The 18,561-nt window shown below is 39.8% G+C and overlaps 4 protein-coding genes across 6 annotated transcripts; 1 reads left to right on the top strand and 3 right to left on the bottom strand.

Moving 5' to 3' along the window:
* Positions 1-4,196: 4,196 nt before the first annotated feature.
* Positions 4,197-7,725, bottom strand: nsdhl (NAD(P) dependent 3-beta-hydroxysteroid dehydrogenase NSDHL). The gene is made up of 8 exons (XM_019272522.2): positions 7,621-7,725; positions 7,499-7,520; positions 7,229-7,390; positions 6,820-6,966; positions 6,598-6,726; positions 6,038-6,180; positions 5,398-5,500; positions 4,197-5,218 (listed from the first exon to the last, which is right to left on the bottom strand). Exons 1-8 carry the CDS (start codon positions 7,650-7,652, stop codon positions 4,886-4,888), a joined length of 1,071 nt encoding a protein of 356 aa, XP_019128067.2. The 5' UTR covers positions 7,653-7,725; the 3' UTR covers positions 4,197-4,885.
* A 1,112-nt stretch (positions 7,726-8,837) lies between these two features.
* cetn2 (centrin, EF-hand protein, 2) lies at positions 8,838-11,204 on the top strand. The gene is made up of 5 exons (XM_019257230.2): positions 8,838-9,170; positions 9,353-9,517; positions 9,601-9,729; positions 9,969-10,106; positions 10,224-11,204. Exons 1-5 carry the CDS (start codon positions 9,168-9,170, stop codon positions 10,311-10,313), a joined length of 525 nt encoding a protein of 174 aa, XP_019112775.1. The 5' UTR covers positions 8,838-9,167; the 3' UTR covers positions 10,314-11,204.
* Positions 11,205-11,285: 81 nt separating this feature from the next.
* Positions 11,286-14,034, bottom strand: LOC109141594 (olfactory receptor 4D5). Its single transcript, XM_027285652.1, has 4 exons — positions 13,318-14,034; positions 12,988-13,223; positions 12,782-12,883; positions 11,286-12,076 (listed from the first exon to the last, which is right to left on the bottom strand). The coding sequence occupies exons 2-4, from the start codon at positions 13,201-13,203 to the stop codon at positions 11,477-11,479; spliced, it is 918 nt and encodes a 305-aa protein (XP_027141453.1). The 5' UTR covers positions 13,204-13,223; positions 13,318-14,034; the 3' UTR covers positions 11,286-11,476.
* Positions 14,035-14,151: 117 nt separating this feature from the next.
* Positions 14,152-18,049, bottom strand: gcna (germ cell nuclear acidic peptidase). Of its 3 annotated transcripts, none has more exons than XM_019272527.2 (13): positions 17,918-18,049; positions 17,435-17,537; positions 17,130-17,307; positions 16,978-17,050; positions 16,832-16,890; positions 16,672-16,738; positions 16,517-16,587; positions 16,027-16,428; positions 15,749-15,917; positions 15,441-15,585; positions 15,169-15,304; positions 14,820-15,024; positions 14,152-14,718 (listed from the first exon to the last, which is right to left on the bottom strand). In XM_019272527.2, exons 2-13 carry the CDS (start codon positions 17,522-17,524, stop codon positions 14,499-14,501), a joined length of 1,815 nt encoding a protein of 604 aa, XP_019128072.2. In that variant the 5' UTR covers positions 17,525-17,537; positions 17,918-18,049; the 3' UTR covers positions 14,152-14,498. The 3 variants fall into 3 exon arrangements, with proteins under 3 accessions (XP_019128072.2, XP_027141441.1, XP_027141447.1); XM_027285640.1 differs by having other exon boundaries at positions 17,824-18,018; XM_027285646.1 differs by having other exon boundaries at positions 17,870-18,018.
* Positions 18,050-18,561: the final 512 nt, after the last annotated feature.

The following is an 18,561-nucleotide window of genomic DNA, read 5'->3' as shown; positions in this document are numbered from 1 at the left end:
TTTGTCTGTGTTTGTATAAGTGAAAGACGAGAAAGACGAGAGGTCTGTGCTCTAGCATTTGTCCTAGCGATTTCTTCCATAAAATTGCAACAATAAGCACCGCCTGAGCAAATGGCCACAGTACGCACTCTTTGAAAACACAACACAGAGCTCAGCCCACCACTGTTTCTATACGAAAAGCAATCTCACACATGCTGTGCATACATTTACAAAGCCTTTTCAAATCTCAAAAAAGGGTGTGAAAGGATTTCGCAATGTTAGAGAGAGAGAGAGAGAGGGTGGAAGAGGAAATTAGCAAGTCTGAGAGCCAAAGTTTCACTCTGGTGAGCACACTGGCAAGTGTAAACTCTCACGTCTATTATCTACCTGGATCCCTCTCCCTCTTTCCCTTGCTCAAGAAACCAGTTGGACGGCCTTGCACTGTGACGCTGACTAGCAGTGAATCATTAGGGTGCTGCTGGTGCAGAATTAAAACGAGAATGCAAAGTATCTGAACTTAACCCCCACCTTCTTATCACCACACCAAAACACGGAATGACAAAAATGCTTTTCCTCGTGGAGGAAAAATCTCTGAAGCAGATATTTAACATGAGAACTGTGAAAATGAGGAACTCTAGTGTCTGAAAGTTCAGCATTTTTTATAACTTTGTCATCATCAAAAACAGACAGAACTATAAATAGAAGGATTCTAGCTTATGATGCATTTTGCATTATTGTACTCGATGACAGTTCTCGAATAGTATTCGAGCAGACTGTCTGACTCAGAGGAATGCTGTCTAATACCAGCGATACTCCACTAATACAGGGAAGATATAAATTGTGTGACAGGGTGATAAACACACCTAAATATTCTGCATACTGTGACTTTAGTACACTACTTGATTCTAAGTCCTCTGATTATTCACTGGTGATGAATGTGTCTGGACTGTGTATATATGGAAATACATTATATGGCCAAAAGTATGTAGACACACCCCATGTTCACATGTTGTAATGTTCACATGCTCATATGTACATAACTGTAATCATTCCTCCTGTCCATACCAGCCGTAATGAGATCCTTTCTTAATTCCTTTCTTAATCTTAAAGAGAGGATTTAACAGGTTGACTCTAAATTGGCCATAGGTGTGATTGTGAGTGTGACTGGTTGTTTGTCTCGATGGAAACCTGTCCAGGGTGTACCCCGCCTCTTGCTCAAAGTCAGCTGAGATAGGCTCCCCTGTGACACTGATAAAGATAAGCAGTTACAGATAATGGATGGATCATATTTGTCACAATATTTCCTCCAATATTCTCTTTTAGTCCTTTCTATTGTGTTCGTTAACTGCCTTCGTTCTCTTATAATTAATCATATTGTGAAAACAGCAGGCTTTATTGATGCTTTGCTTTACTTCAGTGCATTCATGTGTCCGCCATTAGCCTTTTCCTTTTACAGCTTCTCTTTTGGGACTCTTTTACTGCTCCTAATATAACTGTACTGATTTCAGAATTCAAGTTTTTAAATGATTGATTTAGGATATATTGTGTATGATACATTACTATTATTTAATACTAAAAGTGAATTAAAAGGAACATGACTCATTCAAAGACATGCTTTAATGATATCTAGGTTTAACTATCATAGAGGCCTAATATTTACAAGAAATTAGAGACCAGGCCAAAAGAGACCAAAGCGCAGTATTTGTAATAGAAAATACATTTAAAAAATCAAAAAATATATTCAGAGTGTATTATTATGGTTTTATTGAACACATTATTTATTAAGTAATACCATGGGTGTACAAACAAACTGCACCAATCTTTAGTGCAGATAAGGAACTGACTGAGGGCAGTGACTGGTCAGTAACAATAGCAAACAACCTCTATCCATCCAAAGGTTGGAGGATGTGTGCTGAAGTCTGACATTTTATTACACTATATTAATATTAGTTTACCAGTAGGTGGCCCTGTATCATTTATTGTGAGTACAACAGAGGAGGCTGAGACTATAAAGCTCACGTATTAGAGTAAATAAATAAATAAATAATACATAGTAAATAACACAGTGGTGAATGGTAGAAACACATTCATATTACAGTATATGATGAGATTAGAGCAGCACACACTACATACTACGACATACTACATGTGTACAGTAACCAGATAAACACATACAGGATGCACACTGCACATATTGTAATGTATATACTAGCGGTATTCCGCATATAGTCGTATATCCCCAGAAATCCCAGCACAGTTACTAACCCAACAAATATCTTTACAAGTAGTGCATTGAATCTGCAAGTGTGTACTTATTATGTTTGAGAGTTAATTATAGTAGACATAGGGTTTCAAATTCTACATGAGGTAACACTACCATACACACTTACAACCATTAACATCTCATATTTACATTCTTACATTATGGTTATAAAACATCCTAGTGTAGGGTTGTTACTTTACTGTAGTCCAGGATCAAAACCTTGGCAGCACAATTTTAGTATCAGAAAGTTTCCACTCCAGTGAGGAAATTAATTATAAAAGCCCAGAGTGTGGATGCACAACAACTCTAAGGCAAAGTGCCAACATTTTTTCTTCCTCTGTTTTTTTCCCTCCCTGTCTGGCAGGCGTGAAATCCTATCAATGCTCTTTTCAAGGATCATTTTAGTACAAAATGAAACTTGGCAGGAAAAACAAAAGAAATGTTGATTTTAATCATCTTTATTGAAATAATTATAAGCAAGAAATCAATATTGATTTGATACAAATGATTAAGATGTCATATCAGGGTCATAAGCAGAATGAGATATTTGTATTTGGTCTAAATGTATTAATTATGTTTAGGTGATATGTCACTCTAATATGCAGTCGTCCACACATTAAAAAGTGAACTGTGAGTGAGTATAACAAAAATAAACAAAGCAAAAGATTTGAACTTATCAGAATATAACAAATGATCAAGGAAACATATGACAGCATATAAGCACACACATTATGTAAATAAAAACTAAATGTTCCAGAAAAAGCATTCCAATTTTTCTTATTTTCATTTTTTTGTCCACTATTAAAGTTACATTTTTGGAGAATCGCAGAAGCCATGGGGCAGCACCTCAGGCTCGTACTGTTTCCACCATCAAGTGACACAGTGTAGGACGCAAGGGTGAGTAAGGCTACTAAGGATTACACCCAAGGCTGTAAATGTCTGGGATCTACAGCAGTTTCTATGAATTTGGGGTTCCTGCAGCACCTTTGGTTCTGTGAGTGTCAGTGTCGTTGAAGGTGCTCCTCCTTTGCTCTCTGACAGCATCTAACCCACCAGCTGACAGCTGTGGCTCAACCTGCAGGTTGAGCAAGTGAAGTTCAAGTTCCTTGTCTGAGATGCCAACCTGCAGAAAGCAAAACTACTTTCTATAAGTGTAAATAACCTTCTTGTTCCTCTTGTTGCTGATGATACATTTATACTTTTACCTCAGTAGGACTTTGAATGCAGCACTTTTAATTGTCATTTTCAGATTGAGGTTTTACTTAAGTAAAGAATCTGAATGAGTCTTCCATTACTGAAATCATCCGTAGCCCTAAAGCACTGCGTCCTTAAAATCTTCACGCAAATATGTATATGTGATCTTGCATAAGAAGTTCTGCAGGTTTCAACAACACCGTAAAGATCTAAATCTCAGGCCTTAAATTATCATCAGGTCTCAACTTCTCAGTGCAGGAAAACTGGAGAAACTGGTGGTGAAATAATGACTATCACAACATGCACATACAGACTTAAGAAGTAACTCTGGTGATAATCAATATTTTTCTTAAATGATTTTGCTATTAAGTATTGTCTGTTTAGCTCTGTAGCTGATTTGTCCTATAAGATAGACTTCCATTGTTTGTCAAAAACTGATAAATGATGTCAAACTCTGCACATAAATCATTCTGCACAATGACCGTCCAAGTGATGGCGACTACTAACAGCTATTTGAGTAAAGCTTTATATTTAAATTTTTAAATAATAATAGAAGTAGAAGATATCTGCAAGTTACCTGCATTTAAGATTTACTTTTTTAATGTGGAGGTATAAAAGGATTGACAAATTGTTGGTTTGGTCTTTTTATGGGAATTGTTACTGACACTAATAAACACAGTTAAACTATTTAATTTTGTGTTACCATTACATATAACTGTCATATGTGGTTGGTTTTGACAGGGGTGAAATAACAAATTATAGCATCACTAATAATAAGTAAACATTATCATTTTATTGTTTAACAGTATAATATCTATTAAACTTAATTAATTAATCAGTTTACCATTTATTAATAATTGTACGTGTGTCAGTATGGACAGGAGGGAGAATTACAGCAACATTTGCAGTGTACAGGGACATGCCAGTCTTCAACACAACACCCAGAAAATCATTTCGTTTTGCGTCTAATGTTGGAAACAGAGGTATTATTCTGTTGAAACAAAAAAGGACCTAACCGAACCTGTAGACACAAGTTAGATGCACACTATTGTCTAAAGTATCGCTGGAGCATCAAAGTTTCTCTTCATTTGAGGCAGAAGACTAAATAAGACCCTAAAAGTATGCAAGTTTGGTTCATTTAGTGGAATGTATTGTGACAGCAGCAACTCAATGTGTGTACAAGCGCACGGGTCAAAACACATGAATATTAAACAAGAATATTTCTACGTCTTTGCATTTGTCACAGTGTAAGTCTGTGATAACATGTAGTAAGTGCTTTAAGTGGCTTCAAGCATCTGCTGCCATCTGCTGATGAAAATGGTACACAGATGTAGAAAAAGGCACACAAATGCTGGATAAACAAACTGTCTGTTCCCTCATTTTAAATCATCCGTTCAGCTCGACCTCATCTACATACAGGTCTCATCAGTATCCACCTCCATTTGACCATCAAGCCCCTTGTTTGAGATGAGGGTAGCTCTGCACTGTGCGTGCTATCCCCTCCTTCAGGCTGACTACAGGTTTGTAGCCTAAGTCCTGCTTGGCGCGGTCACAGCTGTAGTAGTGGTGGGTTCCAGCCAGGGCCACTCTCATTGGTGTAAAGGTGGGTTTAAAGGACATTAGAGGGCGCAGGATCAGGGCCAGCAGCCAGAGGAGCAGAGCGAGTGTGTACACAAGAGTGTAGGGGAGGTGGTAGCGAGGAGCAGCGTATCCAAGACCCACCAACACCTCAGACATAAAGTCCCAGAAACGAATCGGCTCGTCGTTGGTGATGTGGTACGGCTGAAAGTGAAGCAGATGATACAAAATTTAAGATGTATCCGTTTGAAATTCAGTTTTCAAAGAAATCACAAAAATAAATATGAATATGAATGACTCTAAAAAGATTCTGTGTGGCTGGTAATAAACAGATAAATAAATAGACAGCCATCTCACAGGGTTGGGCCTGCGTTCTCACTCACTTTTCCACATGAGGGAGAGTCTGACCTCAGGCGTTCAGCAGCCAGGATGTGGCCATGAACTACATTCTCCACAAAGGTGAAATCCACCAAATTGGTCCCATCACTGAAGAAAGCAAAGACAGAGCATTAAATATAAAATATAACAAAACAAAACAAAAAAAAACATGAATTAAAACAATTTTATCATGCAGCAGTCTATGGGCTGAGCTCACTACAAAATGAGTGAATAAGTTAAGGATGTAGACATGATAACATTTCTGAATAGTTTGCACTACTGTGTGAAAACACAAATACTTGGAAATGATTAGAAATATTGATTTAATAAGTGTACTCTGCTCTGACAAGTCAGCAACAGTAAGACTAGAAAGATTAGAAGAATTAGCTCTGAAATTCTGGCACGTCTGTGTTACTGTTGTTGCCTTCACAGATGGTTGATGAATGACTAGTGCAGCAGAGTGAGTATTACATCAGAATGTAGATTTGGGGAGCATGGACAGTCTCCTTGTTTCGCTCTCTCTCTGTCTATACATCAACATGTAATTAGCTAATGATTATTGCAAAAACAAGAGTTATTTATTCTATTTCTGTTCATAAATTGGCATCAACTAACTGAATCATTCGTTAAACCCCTACAGCTCACCCAATGATGAACTTCATCTTGCCCCTGCGAGCCGTGTCCACTAGGATAGGAACCAGCTGTGGATCCCGAGGGCCAAAGATGCCATGAGGCCGGATGGCAACTGTGAGGAAACCCTTCTCCTTGTCACAAGCCTCGAGGACCAACTATAAGGCACACAAAAGGCAGTAGAAAAATGTGTACGCTGCATACTGCAAACCAGAGGACGATGCACTCTAAAAGAAGAGCACTCTAATCTCTCTCTTGTAGGAGGAGGATGATATGCAAATAACAGAGGAAGAGCATGAAAGATGCACCCACTCCTGCTGAAGACCAGATTAATGTCAGCTAATTGCACAAAACAAAATCTGATATTGATCTCATCATGAGGAGGGAGAAAGTCTTGAAGGACTATCACTGATTCATTACACACCCACTTAAAATGATATGTGCAATTCAGAGTCTTCATTTCAAACTTTGGCTTGATGATGGAAACACATACCAAAGTGGAGAAAACATGAAAAAATTAAATTAAAAAGATGGTTTTGAAGCAACAACTGGTGAAAGCAATAACCCCTTCCTACCTTTTCTTGCTCGATCTTGGTCTGCGTGTAATAGTCGATGGGTTTCTTGGCGTACGGTAAATCCTCTTTTCCATTCTTAATGTCTGTCCCTTCAAACACCACGCTGGCACTGCTTGTCAGGACCAATTTCTGTCAAAAAAAATTAACAAAAGCTTGACATCTTTGGATCCTTCAGGAGTAAACTGTATCACAAACTAAAGTCTCACCCCTTCTCTGCCTCACCTGTACTCCAGACTCAACGCAGGCCTGAATAACAGTGCGTGTGCCCTGAATGTTGACCCGCTCAAACAGCCTGCGGTCATCGCTGGCAGGGGCTGGGGAGGCGCAGTGAAACACCAGGGACACGTCCTTCAGAGCTGGCAGCAGAGCCTGGGGCGGAAACATCACAGCTATTGACATTTGCACTAGTGAAGTCCAGACTGGAGATATCTGGGGCAAGTCTCAAGTGTTAGTTTGGCAATCTGCAAGTTCACTGCAAGTCATTTAGATCTCTGAAACTTTTAAATGACACTGTATTTGAACATTTTTCTCATAATTAATGATGATCAAACACACTGTTATTGTTTTATTTACTTGATATTCTTTACCAGGTGTTTGTTTGTGTGTGTTTGGGGCTCTCTGATAGTCTCACCTGTTTGTCGCAGAGGTCTCCCTGGTGGAAGGTGACACCAGGCAGCTCGTAGCTCTGTCGGATGTCAAACACAGAGACAGAGTAACCTCGATCCAGCAGCTTCTCCACCAAGTGTCTGCCCAAGAAACCAGAGCCCCCGATGACTGCACACCTCTTGCTGCTCTGTATGACAGGCGGACAGGCGATGATCGGCACGTTTCAAGCGCTAAAACATCACCAGCATCATGAAAAGTTTAAAGGTGTTCACCATAGACACATGTTTAAACTCACCGGTCGTACACGCGTGGCCATACTGGATGAAAAGTGAGCAACAGGTGAGAGAAACTGTCAGACACTGATTAAACAATGTGACAACTTTTAATATAACAAGCGCGAGACTCTTTTCTAATTACCTGCAGTCGGCGCGTGCAACTACACGAACCATTACCTATCTGAATCAGCTGAGTGAGAGGCGCTCTGTCATTGGTCGAGCCGAAGCTCGGCACGAAAGGTGACGTTCGAGAATAGCCAATGGTGTGCGGAGTACGTCAAAGAACGCCACAATTTCAACCAATCGGCGAGCACGGAGTGATTCTATCCGCCTCCTTGCTCAAAGACCACGCCCCCTGGACATGCGACAAGCCAATCCGGAGAGGCAGCGAGAAACCCATTACCCGGTTACCTATTACCCCATAGATAGATAGATAGATAGATAGATAGATAGATAGATAGATAGATAGATAGATAGATCCAGTCATCCAGTAGCAGCATGAGACACAGTAAACATACATTAAAATCAGGCCTATGAAGATACATTTGAATTTAAATTAAACAAATAGAAAGCTATATAATATTTTTATATATAGACATAAGACACATAACTAGAATGGAGATTAAAAACGACTAAAAGAATTAAATTAGACTGTAGAAAATGAATGAAAGCTACAGCATCGTCTGCATGACAGCTGTACATTTACAGATTAATATTTTATATACATTATCATATTAATAAAAATCATAATAAAGCATTGTTACAGCTACTCAGTGTATAAAATACATGTTAACGTATCAGTGAATCCAAAACAACGCTCTGAAAGTAGACAATCTGCATGAGTATTATATATAATTATTATTATTGTATAATATTAGTAGAGTAATAATATGTTGTCTGCACATAGGCAATATCTGAAACATATAAGATTTCTTATTATTCAATTATTACCTTATTTAATTAACATTTGTATTACTATCATCATATATTCCTTATATCGTCCTGGATATTATTTTTGTCTTTTATAAGAGGCGCTGATCTGAGGTCTGCTGGCACTAGAGGGTGTATTGAGGCAGTTTGATTTACTCACTTTCATTTACATTATGCAATATCTAAAAACATATCATTTGCATGTAAATATGACCTAAAGTCTTCCACGTCCTCTATCTCCTGCGGAGCATTTTAAATCTTTATGATTCAGTGCCTGAATTTTCTGATCGTGTCTTGCACCCCGTGATCCTCACCAACCAATCATCTTTCTACCCGACTGGTGTGTTTGATTTTTACTCCCGTTTGTACCCGCCTGACTCCTCCTTCAGTTCCTCAGTGATCATAAAATAAGCAGCTCTGCTGTTGACACAGAGGCGGTGAGCAAATCAAACGCCCGGGCTCCATGACAGCAGATGCTGAGCTGCAAAACCTGTACATGCTGTTGGCCGTTCATTTTTATTTTGCACATTTTAGCGGCTGTTCCTGCGAAATAAATAGACGGGCTTGAGGAATAAGGGATTATTTAATATTCAGTGTAACTAAATGGTAAATGCGAGCGCCTGATGTAAAGTATAAACCGTTTCATCTCCATCTCCTGCTCCTCCCTAAATAATAGGGAGGCTTCATATAGCCCAGAGGAAAACATTGATTGCCTGGTAGATCCACAGCTCCTCTTGTCAATCACCTACACAGCAACTGATGGTGAGTGAAAATGTTTCATTATGAGCTAAATCTATGTCAGTGCTGCATTTGATCCGCATGATGGATTATTCATTGTTATAATAAAACATATGTTTGGTTTCCAGTCTGAAAATGACTCCCAGAAACCTCTCTGATTCTGATGTTTTGGTGTTTTTTTTTCCTCTTCCTCTGTCCCCAACCAGGCAACCAGTGCCAAGAGACCATCCCTGCAGGGTCCTGTGCCACCCCCTCGCAAGAAGACAACCCCCAAACCTGAGCTGACCGAGGAGCAGAAGCAGGAGATCAGGGAGGCCTTTGAGCTGTTCGACACAGATGGATCCGGATACATCGATGTGAAAGAGCTCAAGGTAAAAGTGGTCAAACAGAGGGGTGTGTGTCAAGACTATTGTCTACGTATGCTTCACCTCACGTCGTTCTCACACTGTGCCAGGTCGCCATGAGGGCTCTGGGGTTTGAGCCGAAGAAAGAGGAGATCAAGAAAATGATTAGTGAGGTGGATAAAGATGGCACAGGGAAAATCTCTTTCGTGGACTTCCTTGCTGTCATGACACAGAAAATGGTAAATATCTAGGAAATACATACATATACACACATCCTGATTGCTTGCAACTCCAGCAGTACTTCATTTCTCTTAGGATTTAGAGTAAGCTGGGGTTTTTTTTAGATGTCTCAACTTCTTAACTGTTACTGCTTCTTATTTTCTTGAGTTTATGATTATATTCTCTGTCCTTTGACCACTACATACCTCCTGCAGAATGGCACTTTTTTGGCAAAACTCTCCATCTTCTCTGATTATAGGCCGAGAAGGACTCCAAAGAGGAGATCCTGAAAGCTTTCCGCCTGTTCGACGATGACGAGACGGGCAAGATCTCATTCAAGAATCTGAAGAGAGTAGCAAAAGAGCTGGGCGAGAACCTCACAGATGAAGAGCTGCAGGTAAAGCACATCAATTGCAAAATATATGTTCAGCTGCTTAAAACATGTCGACACGTCATTCGCTCACAGATGAGATCAAACTGGCTTTCCATTTTCTCTTTTTGCGTGTCTGTGAAGGAGATGATCGATGAAGCAGACAGGGACGGAGACGGAGAAGTGAACCAGCAGGAGTTCCTGCGCATTATGAAGAAAACCTGCCTGTACTGAAGGAAGTGCATGACATCAGGGTTGTCGAGTGTTGGTTTTTACATGTAATGCTGCTCATATATCTACTTCCGTCTTAAAATCCTTATTATTGTGTCGTGCCATACATTTACACCTAGAATGTGTTTTCATCTGTCGCACTGAAAGGAAATTGTTTAAGACTTTTGAGCAAAAGTCTGGTCAAATGCCAAATTATCCTCCTTTGATTTACTTGATAATCTACATTACATTTGCCAAAAAACAGAAAGAGAAATCTCCCTTTCTCGTTTGAAATGCTGCATACGTTCATGAAGAATACGCTGATAATGTTAAAGATGATATATGGGTTATTTGTTGTCAAGAAATTCTCAGTGCCTACGTCAACATGCTGACAAATCCGGTGCATTGTACAGCACCATGTCACTCTAGTTTTTAAAAGGCGCTTTATAAATGAAGTTTATTTACTTAGTTACATTCCAACGCTTTGTTTGATTAAATATACAGTCTGTGCATTATGTTTCATCCATCCGTAGATTGTTTAGTTTGTACTGGTAACTCCAGTGTTTCAGGTCTTCTATGCTGGTTCTCCAGAGAAACAGTACAGTATGAGGAGTTGGTTAACCCGCTGATGATTGGGGAGTGCTGACTCACCTGAGTGATACCTGTGGATTTGTGCCTGTGCCTCTTAAAGGGGTGGTGATCATCACAATCAGGGAAGCTGCCCGACCTCTCTGACCTACACACCTTCCCACTATCTTGAATATACGATTGATGGTGTATGTATTTTTCTTGTAGCATTGAGTATTTATCCCTCTGTATTCTTGAGTGTTTTGTAAAATGCATATGTGACTTTAATGAGATATATACCTGGCATATAAATGTTTAAAGTACTAAATTAAATATAATGAAGCAGTTTGTCCTGTCTTGTATTTGTCATTATTATACGCTTGTGCTGTGGTTATCAGTGTTTGAACAGCTGTTTTTTGCACACATCATAAATGTTTAATCTGATTCTGTTACTGCTAATAAAACACATATTGTTTGCCTTTGAAATGGTTACAGGAAGACGCTGCTGATTCAGCCATCCAACCACATTATTTGAAACAATCAAGTATTCATTCCAGCAACAACTGTCAAGTTTTACAGTTTTAACAGCTCCTCAAAAATATGTTTATCAGACTTTATGACTAATTTGGGTCACTGATTTTGTTCCTGTGTGCAGCTTGTTGTATCCTTTGCTGCAGCTCCCGTGAGCGGTAGCCATAGACCAGAGGGATGAGTGTCAACCCCAGGTTGTAGATCAGGGTGGTTGCTATATCTAAAGCATCGTTGTGCATGTAGCCAGGGATCAGGTAGCTGTCCATGACAAAAGGAATAGAAAAGAGGATGGTCTGAGCTATCTGGAGGGTCAGAGTCACCCATGCTCTCTTGGTGCAGAGCAGGCTTGCACGCATGTCCCAACCGAGCAGGCAGAAGCATCCCAAGATGACCAGAAAACAGAGAGGCAGAACCACAGCTGTCACCACAGTGCAATATAATACCGAAGCTGATGTTTGTGACAGGCAGGGAGTCAGGAAGAGGGGTCGACAGCGGGGAATGGGAAAATTAAACTGGATGGTGTTGAGGATGATACACAAAGGCACAGTGGGGAGCACAGCTGATAAGATCCATATGGCTGCAACAATTATCCTCTTCCGATGGGGACACATCAGGAACTCATAGTGCAGGGGCCACTTGATAGCTATCAAGCGGTCCACAGCCAGAGTGGTGCTCAGGAAGAGGTCCACCTGGGCAAAGAAAGTGAAGACACAAAGTTGGTGCAAGATTCAGTTTTGGTTGTTAACTGCCACAGAAATAATAATAGGTGAATCAGAGACAGGCTGGCAGCAGAGAGTATATCACAGCACTATTAAACGCTCTTGCATAATTCACATGTACCATCCTTTAGAATATGCAACTTCACATTAGAGATTTGATCGATTACAAATACAGATTAAAGATGAAAAACTAAAACAAACTCAATTAAAACGCCAAATTATTAGTGGATGTACATTTTACATCATGATTGCACATAACTTAAAGGATAGGTTTACATATTTTCTAGTAGTACTAGTTCTAGTTGTGCATTTTTACAATGAAAGTTATTGGTCACTGAAAACATTCCTCCGGCATTTTAGTGTAAGAGATGGGGGGTCAAAATCCACTGTTATAACATAACTACACACACTTTGGATGGCTAAGCATCTCACAGGTAGCAGCACATGTCCACAACAAGGTTATACCTCTGTGTGTTCCTTATTAAAGGTTCCGGGGGTGCAGTACCCTTATAACAGTGACACAGTTTCAGTCTATAACATCCACAGTCCTCATGCAAAACCTGAATTTTCGTAAGTAACCCACCACCGGAGAAATTTTGTAACTTTAAACCAAAGCTCAGTGTGACCAAATAAATAAACAGATCCCACAATTATATAAAAAAAAGTTTTACAAACCAATGAGCAGGCCTGGCTAACAGCACAGAGGATCAGACACTGGGTCACAGGCATACATTCTCTGGCTCTTAAGACACTTGCTTTGATTGTCCAGGTGAGCTGCTGAAATGGTAACAATGATCATTATTTAGCTCCAAAGTCAAAGGGCATATCATCATCATATACTGAAAGAGTCTCATAAAAATCTGCCCAAAGTGTGGACCTACCTGGAGGTTGTTACACAGAAGGAGGTGTGTAAGGAGAAAAAAGCGAGTGTGTCGGAGGAGGGATGGGGAGCGAACGATGACCAGGAGTAAAGGAAGACTGAGTATGGTGTTCAAGGTGCAGCTCACACTCATGGTCACCATCTTGACCATGTAGAAGACGGTGGAGTTGATCTGTGTCTGACCCTCAATCATTGTGACATTGCAGAGGAAATGCATGACACAAAGCTCTCTCTGATCTGCCGGTTAGATAATTAAAAATAGAAATCAAATACGAACGAGGGGAGTTTAAAAAAACAACTAAAAATCTGATGTTAAAAAAAACACACTTACCGTTACATCTGTATCAAAGCTCTTCTTTCTTGAACATTGCCAATATGACATAGTACAACAGACCCATGGCCACAAGTCCGTTTCACTCTGATGGCTGATTGCGAGTGAATCATCCGGTTATGTGGCAGCATTACAGGCTGCCCATTTACTCAGCTTCACCATGTCAACATGTCAGGACTCTGATTTAAAAGCCTCATCCCAGTGAACAGTGATGTGTAAACAGCTGGTGCTTGTTTTCAGGATTACATTTGCTAATTTATACGACAGAGACAATATCAATCCATCGCTACAGAATTGTATTCTACCTGTCAATATTTGCCTGATAGCTGAGGCACAGTGAAAAATGCCATCTGCTCTCACCCGCACACACATTACCATATTTCTGTAGAATAAACATAGATGCTTCAAAACCTAGAATAAAAAAACAGTCACTTCATTTAAAAGTAAATTTGTAATTTTACGGTCTCTTGGTGGGGAGGCAGCAATTTGTCCAGGGTGTACCCCACCTCTCACCTGAGGCCTCAGCTGGGATGGGTTCCAGCCCTCCCATGACCCCGATGAGGATAAGCGGTTACAGATAATGGATGGATGGAGTTGTTTTTTTTTTTTGTTTTTTTTACATGAAAATATGAACCCTATATAACAAATGGACTAAAATTAGATTAAATTACATAAAACTATTAATTTATCATTAAAACTAACTTCCAAACTAAAGTAAATTTACAAAAAAAATAGCTAAAAGCACGTGAAAATTATGGAAATGTTCTTGTCATACATCTTTTGGCTGGTCACATAAATATCTATACATAAAGATGTGATAATATGAAATGTCCGTTTAATGAACAGTGATTCACTGAAACTTTATTTATGGAGGTCATAACAGTAAAATCAAATATAAAATATAAAAACATATAGTCTGCCAATGCCCTTAAGAAACTGATCTCCAATATCTATTCAATACTGGTGTGATCAAGTGCTGAATTGTCTCATCTACACACACAGTTTAGGCTCAGATTTTCCAGTTACAGCGGATCCAATAATCACAAACATTGACAAAACATGAAAAACAGAAAAGAAGACTGAACATTAATAATCACAGCTGCTCACGAATGTAAGAGTAGTTGACTGAGATATTTCCTGGTGTTGTGTCGCTCAGTCCATATACAGTGAGTGTCAAGATCTCAGAGTTTAGTCTTGGAGAAGTCGGCACTCAGTTTGCGCATCACTTCCGCGTGGCTTTGTCCTGCTAGCTCCTGTCGTACAGTCCCGTAATTCTCTTTGACAAAGTTGGCAAAAGGTGTTGGTGCACGTGGCTTGGAGGGTGTTAGTAAAACCAGCTGTCCTGTGCAGAGGGCGCACACAAACCTCTGCGTGTCCAGTGACTTGGAATGACGCCCGATCCTGTGAAGAATCATGATAAAGTGTAAAGATGAACACACAAGTCTGTGAACGCAAAGTCAAAGAGAAAGAACGATATGAGATGTTTTAACAGCTGGACGTACGTATTCTGGCAGCGGGTGCACTGGTACTGGAATTTGTACTTGATGTCGTAACTGTGGCAGCGGGTGACCATGGGCAGCTCAGGATGCGCCAATGTGGACTTGCGGGCATACAGCTTCCAGAAGTTTCCGTGACCGTCCCTAACACCATTTATCAGCCAGGTAGCAGCGTGACACATCTCATGAATCAGTGTGTCTCTGAGACGATCTAGGAGGGTTCAACAATGAGAACGTGATATTCGATTAAGGACAAGACACTTTTTACAATACATGACATTATATATTACTACTTTCAGGGACTTTTGAGCAGACACAGTGCATTAATGTCTATTTGGTTTAACCAAATTGTTACCTGCAGAATCACAGACTTTCTCTGACAGTTCAATGCGGGCGTAGCGATTCCCTCCACCTCGCTCCTGCCCTGTGACACAGTACCCGGCTGTTTTCCGCATCTTTTTATTCCAAGTTACGGACATATCGGTGGGGAACTAGAAGTCATGTAAAAAAAACAAAAACATACAAGTTAACAAAGTAGTTAAACAAAGTTCAATATTTGTACATTCAAAATCAAAAAGGTATTTCTAAAAAGTTTAGAATGGAACAAGGGAAAGAAACGTTGATTACCTTACTGTCAAACACACTGGTATTGTACAACCGGTAGAGTTTGCTGGTGAGTTCTTCCTTGTTCTGCTTAAAATTGCGACCATAGGTGGTGCCAGGATTTGATAAGGACTGCAGGAAGCACCCTGGAGTCTTACACAATGCTACCCTAGAAATGAAAGAACAGGGTGGATAAAAGACTAAATTGTATGAAAGACACAGAATAAGTGATAAACATTAAAAGGCACCCTATACAATAAATCATTAAAACTTTGGAAAAGTATGTCCAACATTTAAGTCTGTGCATAAACACTTGTATAAAACAGATGTACCTGCTGGTGGGGCCATGTCTGGGCTCTGTCTGACTGACTATGGGCTTCAAGATGGTGGATTTTCCTGGTGTCTTGAAATGCCGAGGCGTTTCCACAAATGATTTAGGTGTGGCTGGTTTTTTGAATCCCTTTACAGGAGGAACTAACACAGGAGGCTCTTTACTGCACTCTAAATGTATAAAGAAAACAAATCAAAAACACAAAAGATATCAGCCACACACTTAGAATGAAAACAAAAGCTAGAGACTCTTATAATGCGATAATCCAAACAAATCTACCGTGGGTGGTCCTGGGTGAGAATGAAGTGCCAGGGAGCTTGTTTTTCTTTTTCAGTCTCTCCAATAGGGATGTAAACTCCTCCTCAGAACTGGCCGACTCATCCAGCTTAGAGGGTGCTGAAAGAGTTCGTTTAGGAGAGGCCAGCGAAGTGGGAGTTTTGTGGGGAGGACGAGGAAAGGGAGAAGAGAAAGGTGATGGCGAACTCTTCGCTTCGTCACTCAGTGGAGTATTATTGGTGCCAGTCTTTGTCTGGGGCTTGGAGTGACGAGTCCTCCATGTGCTCTTGATGACAATATTATCATCATCATCATCACTGTCACTAACAAAGACTGGAGAGTCACACTGAGACAGTGGTTTTCTCAGTGGACGTTGGGCTGCGGGTGTATTGCTCTTTGTGGACACTGTAAAAGAGTGGACGCAAAACATTCTTGTTAGACACAAACCGTTCTGGTTGATTTCTTTGAAATATGGTGCAGCACTGTCAGTTACCTTTAATGGATGGTTTCGTCTCAAGAAAGTCATCGTCTGATGAGAAGTCATCTACTATGAAGGCTTTGAGGCTTTGGAGTAAACAAAACAGAACATTTTCAAAATAAACTTTTCAGACACTGACTCCATTCACTCCAGTGCATTTGGAAACTCACCTATCTTCACTCCCACTTTCTGATGGTTTCTTCGGCTTGGTGTTAGGTGTTTTCACTCTTTGCAGAACTTCAATGTGAGAATAATGAGAAATGAGAACATGGGGGAGTAAAATGTGCTTATGGATACAAACAACTGTACCCGGCAGAGAGAGACACTCACATGTTTCAAAACTGGAATCATCATCATCATCATCCGAGGTCACCACAAGAATATTTGAACTAAAAAGAAAAAGGGAAGTGAACCATAAACAAAAACTTTGAAGAGACAAGGAAGTGAAATGTTTTCAGTGCACTCCGTTTTCATACCTGCCTTTCGTCGCAGCACTGCATGGTTTCTGTGAGGCAGGTTTAGCTTTCGGTGTAGCCCTTCCTACAAGAACTGAGGAATACAAACGACTAAATTAGTGTATCTGCAAGATCGACACAATTTTCAACAATATTCATGCAATTTAACTCACATTGGTCGTCATCGTCACTTGACTCGATCAAAGACTTGTTTCTGTAATTGTTGCCCTTAGAGTACTGGTTTTCCTTCTCTGGGTCATCTTCACTGTCCGAGGAGGCAAGCTGGGCGGGTGAGGCTGATCGATGGCCACTTGTGGCAACGTGACGAGTCTTGCCAATCGCGCTTAGCAGCTAGAAACAATGAAAATAAAGACTGATCACTAACTGACAACATTTAAATAGTGCTGCAACAACCTCTTATTTTCATTGTTTTTGTCAATTAGATGTCAGAGAATAATGAAGTCACAGTGTTACAAACCTTTTTTTCTGCTTCGTCCAGTCCTCCCCCATCAAACCAGCCCATCTTTTGGGCAACTTTTTCAAATAATTTGCAGGTGTCCTCATTCATAGTTTCCACTGCTCTGTGAAAACCAACACAAACAAACAAACAAACAAACAAACAAACAAACACAAACACACTACGGTCATTTAACGTTTAAAGTCCAGCGCTAACGTCAAATACATGGTTTATAATACAATAAACTGCCAATAAAACCACAAAGTAAGAGCAGCTGATGGTCAAAACAATAAAATAACTTTCCTTCAACCCGTTATTTTTTCAGTTAATGCAAATAAACTCAACTGACAACAGAAAGCAGCGTACTGTGTTTACGTCGTTTGCTAACAATACTTTGGTCTCAAACTAACTTTTTGAAGTGTTTCAGTGATTTCCGTCAGTGTGTCTTACACGCACCTACAACAGCATATACATTAAAACATATTTCACTTGATGTGTGATTACCAAACGGGCTCCTGTGGCTGTAAATAAGCGAGAGCGAGGTGCCAAACGCAGCTAACACGACGGCAAATTCAAATCTTGTGCGCCATCACGCCGGAAGTTGTCACGAAATATTCGACCAATGGGAGCAGGCTTTCAAAGGGCACGTGATTATTCTGTCCACGCCCACTACAAACGTTATTTTAACGCATACATGTTATTAAAGTACGTGTACGTAACTATGGTACGTAACTATGGTGCGTAACTATATATTTCTACTTTTAGATGAACATATTTAGAAAATATAACAATGTTGTTTATATTACCCAACTGAGAGTTTATCCAAGTATTAAGCACTAGAAGTTCAAGACCCATGTTATAATATTAAATATATATATATATATATATCATATCTATATATTTATATATATATATAATATATATATCTATAATCTATATATTTCTATAGGTTTGTGCAATACTTCTGTAAAACACCAGTTACTTTACTCTGTCTGAAATCATCTACTCTGTGCAATACCCGACCCCTGTGTACATGTCACTTTACTATACATATCTACTTATAGTGATAGTTCTCAAATACTTGACACAACCATGTCACTTGAACACTACACATATTTTTCATATTCCATTTTTAGTATATTTTAATT

This window comes from Larimichthys crocea, chromosome I (genome assembly GCF_000972845.2).
Source record: "Larimichthys crocea isolate SSNF chromosome I, L_crocea_2.0, whole genome shotgun sequence".
NCBI lineage: Eukaryota > Metazoa > Chordata > Actinopteri > Sciaenidae > Larimichthys > Larimichthys crocea.
The sequence above is the reverse complement of the archived record's forward strand: the minus strand, read 5'-3'. Positions and strand labels throughout refer to the sequence as shown.

Coding starts and splice junctions, on each gene's coding strand:
- LOC109141594 (XM_027285652.1), bottom strand. CDS start 13,203: ATGCATTTCCTCTGCAATGTCACAATGATTGAGGGTCAGACACAGATC. Junction 12,884..12,987: donor TTCTGTGTAACAACCTCCAG/GTAGGTCCACAC, acceptor TTACCATTTCAG/CAGCTCACCTGGACAATCAA. Junction 12,077..12,781: donor TTAGCCAGGCCTGCTCATTG/GTTTGTAAAACT, acceptor TTCTTTGCCCAG/GTGGACCTCTTCCTGAGCAC.
- nsdhl (XM_019272522.2), bottom strand. CDS start 7,652: ATGGTTCGTGTAGTTGCACGCGCCGACTGCAG. Junction 7,521..7,620: donor GTTGCACGCGCCGACTGCAG/GTAATTAGAAAA, acceptor CTTTTCATCCAG/TATGGCCACGCGTGTACGAC. Junction 5,501..6,037: donor AAGATGAAGTTCATCATTGG/GTGAGCTGTAGG, acceptor TGCTTTCTTCAG/TGATGGGACCAATTTGGTGG.
- cetn2 (XM_019257230.2), top strand. Junction 9,518..9,600: donor TCGATGTGAAAGAGCTCAAG/GTAAAAGTGGTC, acceptor ACACTGTGCCAG/GTCGCCATGAGGGCTCTGGG. Junction 10,107..10,223: donor TCACAGATGAAGAGCTGCAG/GTAAAGCACATC, acceptor GTGTCTGTGAAG/GAGATGATCGATGAAGCAGA.
- gcna (XM_019272527.2), bottom strand. CDS start 17,524: ATGAATGAGGACACCTGCAAATTATTTGAAAAAGTTGCCCAAAAGATG. Junction 16,429..16,516: donor GACGAAACCATCCATTAAAG/GTAACTGACAGT, acceptor ACTCTTTTACAG/TGTCCACAAAGAGCAATACA. Junction 15,586..15,748: donor AGACATGGCCCCACCAGCAG/GTACATCTGTTT, acceptor TTTCATTTCTAG/GGTAGCATTGTGTAAGACTC.